Source organism: Oreochromis niloticus, linkage group LG9 (assembly GCF_001858045.2).
Source record: "Oreochromis niloticus isolate F11D_XX linkage group LG9, O_niloticus_UMD_NMBU, whole genome shotgun sequence".
NCBI classification, from domain to species: Eukaryota; Metazoa; Chordata; class Actinopteri; order Cichliformes; family Cichlidae; genus Oreochromis; species Oreochromis niloticus.
Window position 1 is genome coordinate 11,962,194 of NC_031974.2, and position 7,189 is coordinate 11,969,382.

Here is a 7,189-nt window from a genome sequence, read left to right on the forward strand (position 1 = left end):
ACCCGGACCCTGATGAAGGCCACAAGCCAGTCAAGCCGGTCAGTCAATAGAGTTGTTCCTCTTCCCTTTAAGTGTTGCTGGAGTTCCTGCATTGTGAGCCTGCTTATACAGACAACGTAATGAGCATCTTATTCATTTACTTTTTACACGTTGGGTGCTTAACACTCTTTTATATTTCTGTTACATTTCATCTAAGCAAGTGCATATTTCCTACCCGCTGTATATGTTTTTTTTATTGAAATTAAGTACAATGTATAGGAATTTAGACTTGAATACTTATATTCTAGTCTTCCTTATAATTCAAATTCACCATATGTAAGAAAAAATGCTTTTTACTCCAGTGCCAAATGCTATAAAATGAGAAATTATGATGTTGTAATGTAATTGACGCCCCTAGTTGAACTACAAATGTGGAGCCCAAGGCCAGCTCCATCCCAAAGAGACCAGTTGCTTGGTAACTTGTTTATTTTGGAGAGGATGGTGTATGTTTGGACTCTCCCCTGAATTCTCCACTAAGAAATTTTGTGCTGCAAAACACTGGACAGAATGGTACATGACTCATTTGACATTACAGGATTACTGAGAATGTTGATAAAGATCCGTAGAGTGATGTATTAAGCTATCGTCATTGGCAACCATCTTGTTTTTGAAGCTCTCAGTATTTCAGCCTTCACCACCTTAGTCACAAGCGATGGTCAGCTCTGACTAAGAGAGGACGCTGTTTCTCACGCACTAGCTATTATCAGTCAAATGATAGACAGACCTGCCTCGAGGCTACGTCCACCTTTACTTCTTGTAAATGGCTATACCACACCAGAGTAAAATGAAAAACTGAGACATATTAGTGAAATTGGATTTATTTCTCTTAGGACATTCCATGTGTGACGTGATGTTTCATTATGTGTTTGAAATTCTCTTTTTATTGGTATTACATTGTGGTTTCACTTCTCATACCCTGAAATCAAACACTTCCAAAAAAAGCCTCATCTTCATTAGCTACAATATTCAGTTGATCACATTAAAGCAGCAGTATATTTAACCAATTTCTTTTTTTAAACTTGAAAAAACAGACATGATTTTGACTTGATTTGATGCTAAAAGCACATGTGCTTTTAGTTAAGAAGAAATCTTAATATTGCTGATTTAGTTGCCACACTGTGGTTAGTTAATTGTGTCAAGCGCATAAAAGTACTCAGCCCACAATTAGAATAAAAAACAAACAAACACTTCTTACATTACAAACAAAGAGCTTTACTGTCTTCTGTTGCAGACTCACCAAACAAAAGCAGCCCCACGCTCTTCTTATAATCGTCTTTCCAGACGAACGCATCAAAAATTCAATATTTATCCACCTTACCTCACTCTGAACTTATCATATAATGAACAAAAATACAATGGACTTCAGTCTTATTTCAGTTACATTAGAAACAATCTTCAGGGAGCCTCCTTTGTTCTATAGCTAATGATAATGTAACTGAGTATAACTTTGCACACAGATCTTTGATTTTTTTTAACAAATTTAGGTTGAAGGCTGTTGCTAATTTTTTATCTGACATTATGTACTTAATTTACTTCAATAGGCCATCTGTGTTTGTACTTCAGAAACTATTTGCAAGGTTCACGAGCGAACTATGACACTGGGAAACTAGGAACTTTAAACTAGGAGTGAGGATAACTAGGAATATGGAGGAAACACACAGCACACGGGAGTTGTGACAGTACAACACAACAAAGAGCAAAGAAAAGCACAGGGCTTAAATACCCAGAGAGTAACGAGGGAGGAGGGAAACACAGCTGGGACTAATTAGACATAAAGAGACAAAGGAAGCAAAGCAGAATACACCACACACAGGACAGGGACTATCAAAATAAAACAGGAAACAGGAGACAGGCATGGAGACGCGGACTTGACAAGGAGGCTCGACTGACTGGGGAGAGACAGGAGATGAACAAACACAGAAACTACACATAAAGACAGTTCAGGGAGCCGACCGCAGTGCAGAGGCGAAATCGTGGTAGATATGAAACAACTGGATACATGCAGCACTGATCTCTTGTGTCTGTTTCCAGAGGAGTGGCTACACAGCCACGTTTTCAGTCTCTCATTGTGATGCAGTCCATTTCACCAGAGTTACCAAAGCTGAGCCAAATCAAATAAAGTAAGTACTAATGTGGTCAAACAAACAAACAAACAAATCAATGTAACCACCATCAGCATGTAAGCAGGCTGCCACACAAGCAGGTCCGTTTTTTTCAAGCGTTTTGTAGATTGCTTTTAATATCCGCAATGATGTCATAGTTTAGGGGAGACAGCAACATTTTCTAATTAGGGCAATCACAAAAAAAAAAAACTTCCTCCGCTGTTTACCAAGGTAAATTGGACCTTGTCATGATATTGTACAACGTGTATTTTATTCTTTTATGTGTCCTCACAACTGCCTGCATCTTGCTGCATTCTGTATGGATGTCTTCCCCTTTTAGCGCTGCTTCCTGGCTGAGGAATTGTAAAATTGTATTTCCTTTATAATGAGCTGCAAAATATTTAGCATTAGCTGCAAATGTCGTGTGTTGGAGGTAATTTCTTTTTCTTGTGTAGAACTATTCACTGAGCACTAAAACACTACAAAAACGCATACAGATAAAATGTATGACTGGCCAACTGTACCTAACTTGTTAAAAGTACTTATTCAGCAGAAAATCTTCCCTTTAAGTGTTGCACTGTATTGATTAGTATTACTACTGCCAGTATTTACTAATGTTTTCTAGTGGCTGTGATGTGAGGCCCACATATCTCTTCAGGAAAAAGTGCCTGAAGCCAAGTGTTTAGAGCAATTTTTGAATTATAGGATGCATGACTGAAATAAGTTAATAAATAAGTTCCTCTTGGAATCATAAATGTGGGCTCTATTCTTGTGAGCACCTTTCCAGCACAGAAAACTCTAAAGAAGTTTAGGAAATTTTCCAGTTTGTCTTGAAATAATAAAAGGACTGTCTATTTATTTACCTTTGGTCATAATATACTGTAGCTATACCGCCCTGATTGAACTCCCATTTGCTGTATACCACCAGAACTTTTGCACAATAGAAATGATGATATTGAACACGTTTATTAATACTGCCAGGTGTTATTTCATACTTCTGAAAAATAAAGTAAATCCCTTGGATGAGCCTGGCTTTTGTTTTCGACACTGCACTGCAAAGAATAGCTGCAGATGCCCATCGGAGATGAAAAACACACCGCCAACTGTGAAACCCTCACATCATCGCTCCCACCCACCATCCCCAGTCTCTTGCATTAAAGACCACACTTCACATCAAGGTGGTATCACATGTTCATTTGTGTTAATCACTCCCACAGGTTTGGAGTGGCAGGTGAGGATTTGGTCACTCATCAGTCTTAAGATCCCCATCTGTGTCTGAGCTCAGCTGTAATCCCACCTGACGTCAGCTCGTCCTCCTGTTTATCCATTCCTCCCCAATTTCTCCTTCCCACTTCTTACATCTAGCCTTTTCTTTTTTCTCTGGGGTTTTACTTTCAAACCAACATTTCTTTTTTTCTCCCCCAGGCACACCTCTCTAGTTGATTAACACACTGGGATTTGAGACACGAGCAGATTTAAAGCACAGAGCTACTTTTGAAAGCTGCATAATTTCCTCGGGGTAACAGAAATTAATTGGCTCATATGAGGAATTATCAGCCAACTGCTCAAGTGTCTTAGTTAAAAAGCACTACAAACTGGTCTCATTTGTCATATCAATCAGTGGGTGTCTACATTTTCAAAGGGTGCTAACATGCTGGAGGAAACTGCATGCCGAGGTGTCGTGTTTCATGCAGCACGCTTGTTTGATCTGCAGCACCCTGGGGAAATGTAGTAGACTTTAAGTATACATGTGGAACTGGGGAGTATACTAAGTACACTACGTTTATCCAGGGGATGCCTGCCGGACGCAAAACATGCAGAAGACAGAAAACTTGAAATTGCGTAAATGCAAACCTCTTATTTTTCAATGACTTTACTTTGATTATCATTATATGGTATTTCTATCTGTGCAACATCCAGTCAGTTCTGATCTCTTGGTCATTTTGTTGCTGTCTCTTATTCCTTACATTAATACAGATCTGTTAACAAATATCTGAAATATACCAAGTTCTGAACACTGGAGAGAAACATCTATCCTTATCAGTATTCTCAGTATCATTGCAGTCTTCTGTAATTGACATTAGTCATAAGTGTTTGCTGTTATTGCTGAATAATTACTATCACTTTTTTTCTCCATTTTTTCCAGTCTTTCTGCTGTGCTGTCTGTTTCACTTTTTATACTCAGTGCAAACTTCAGTTAAATACTATTACTACTAGTAGTAAGTACAGGATTTACAGTATTGTGCAAAACTTCTCCATCCTTTTTGAATCTCTTTTCCTAGTTTTTCTTTGGATGTTGTCTGATTTTTCACTCATTTTCAGTTCAGGATCTTCAATCACATCATTATTAGTGGTCTGTCTAAAAAAATACCAAAGGTAACAGTCATAACAGGCATAAAACAGCACTTTTGATCCAACAAGGGGATTCCCAAAGAGATTTAGCTGAAAACACGATATATCGCAGAATGGTGTGCTTTGTGTACTGATATCCTAAAGCATTATTTACAGCAAAATAAATGTATCTGAAAAGCACGTCCTTAAGAAAAAGGGAAAAAAATACAGCAAAGACCTGACTCAGGGCCTGCGAGATACAGCTGCCCTTTGAGTCGATCCATCTGTTGTTTGCTGAACCCTCATCAGAAATGGACTCAGTGGAAGGATGGCTGTCAAAAAGGCGTTCTTAAGAAAGGGAAACAGTGAGAAAAGGCTGAGGTATGCCAAATTACAGAAGAACTGGACTGAAGATCAGTGGCATGTGGTCTTGTGGATGGATGAATTCAGATATGTGGTTCAATTCCTCATCAATATCTTGTCCAAAGTCTTCAAATTATGATTGCAGAAAAGTACCATGCACCATGCAAAAACCATGCAGAAAGCATCTGATGTGCAGCAGGATAAAATGCACACAAACATAATGGAACACTGTCAGTCATTTCTCAGAGCCCAAACCTTAACATTATTGAGGTATTGTGGGATCACCTTGACAGAGAACAGAAGAACAACAAAACAAAAGCAGCCAACATGCAAAGAAGAGCTTTGAGTCTCCTTCAAGAAGTCTGGGGAACTGCTTACATACAGAATTACATATTATCACTTCTAGAATACTATTTCTAAGTCTACACTTTCACTGATACTGTAGCTACAGTCAACACTTTACCTGTTTCTGTTTCTACTCATAGTACTTTGTCATTACAGTATGCATTAGGATTTTAACTACTGGAAGTCAAAATAAGATGGTTATTCTGAACTTCAGTAATCTGTATTCAACACAAAAGACCAAGCATCAGTCACAGAGGTGACACTGAATTATTTAGTCATGAAAGGGTGAATTGGCGTTGAGCTGGGTTGCAAAGCAGTGTGTAGATGTACCGCAGTTCTATTCAGTCTAAAGCAGCTTAATTTATTCTTAAATTTTAGTGCAAACTACTGAAACAAGTCTTGTTATGTCTCTCAGCAGATCACAGATCTTAATATTCATCAAGTCAACAGTCACCTGCAGTCACAGTCACCTTGTTTACCTCCTAACCAAACACCCAAATCTACGAATTTCAGCCATTAACAAACTCGTTACCACTCTGTGGCTAATCCTGTGTGTGTCTGTGTGTTTTTGTGTAGTTTTACAGGTGTTTCACAGCATTCTTCAGCTGCTCCATCCCTGAGCAGAGCTCCACCTTAAAGACGTTTTCTCGGGTGACTAAGACGTTCCGCTCCAACCGCCAGGAGAAAGAACCCCAGGTGTCTGCTGCGGCTCCATCCACAGCCTTGCCCACACCCCACTCCATTCACGAGTCCTCGCAGGGAGCCAATCACGTGGCTCAATCTCCAACAAATCAAGACTGTGTGGTTTCCCAAACTCCTGCTGCTGTCAGCCTCAAACCTAAACTGATTCTGGTGGCTCACTATAGGGAATAAAAACAGAGACAACAGGAGGTGAATGCTCAGAGAAACAAGAAGGTGCAAACGAGCGGGAGAACAGGTCTCCAATTAAGAAACAAATCCTCTTAATAGCTGGAAAGAACGATTGTAGTGGGACCGGAGTGGGAGTTTTAAATACAAGCTGGGATGCTTTAATCCCAGAACAGGTTATCATTGCTGTGTGAGGTCGGCAAACAGGGATAGAGGCTCTGTGTACAAATCAGAAGAAAGATTTGAAGATTAGGGCTGCACAGAGTGCTTTGTGTTAAAACCACACACTTCTGCCATTAGGATGTACCCGCCATAATCACATCCATTGTACACAAGAGCACAAATGTTGCATTAAAGCTCACTTACCTCTGCCTAAAGTTTAACATTAAGGACCATGTATTTCTTTCACACTGGAAGACGGATAATTCTACCTAATTTTGCACAAATGGTCAGGATGTATGGTCAGAACATGGCCCACGCAGTGCCAACGTGGAGAGGCGGATTACAAAACAAAAAGCCTGCTGTTTTAGAAAAAAGTGGATATTCGCTTTTACTAAATGTTTAATCACGATGAGAGGGGGGGCTCTGCTTACATAATGATTGTTTTTGTGGACAGACTCATGCTTGGTTTTAACAACAGTGCATTTGGAACGGATACATCGGCAACACTTTGATTTGAGCCCCCATTATTTAGCAGTTACTAGCTGTATATAAAGATTTACTAAATGGTTTATAGCACATTGTAATGTGGTTGCAAGTAGATGTGTCTTTATGTAATTAATTGCATTCACCACCATTATAGTGTGCCATAAATCAAGTATTACATGTTTCTGTACTGCTTAAATGCTACATGTGGTGAGCTAAAGTGTTGCTGATGTATTTGGTACAGTTTTTCAGAAATTTTTTTTTTGAAATTAAACCCTTTATTTGCGTGTATTCAGATCTGTATAATCTTCTGTGTGTGTTTATGTGTGTATGTGTGTGTGGCAGAATGTGTTAGCTACAAGCCAAGAATTAGCATGTTTATTAGGGCACTGCTAGTATGTCAGTAATGGGTAAGGAAATAAGCACGACTGCACTTTAATGATTCAGATGACCCAATGGAGAGGAAGATGTGCCGTTAAATCAATTACAACCAGAAA

At 39.2% G+C, this 7,189-nt stretch overlaps 1 protein-coding gene across 2 annotated transcripts in view; it reads left to right on the forward strand.

The window, feature by feature from the left end:
- Positions 1–6,983, forward strand: part of tmtopsb (teleost multiple tissue opsin b) — a 44,351-nt gene extending 37,368 nt beyond the window's left edge. The window contains exon 4 of one of the 2 annotated variants that reach the window (XM_003439291.5): positions 5,757–6,983. In XM_003439291.5, the coding sequence (XP_003439339.1) occupies positions 5,757–6,053 (297 nt within the window). In that variant the 3' untranslated portion in view covers positions 6,054–6,983. Of the gene's footprint in view, positions 1–3,358; positions 3,567–5,756 lie in introns of those variants that run through there. The other variant, XM_005449069.4, reaches the window with a different exon arrangement.
- The last annotated feature ends 206 nt before the right edge of the window (positions 6,984–7,189 follow it).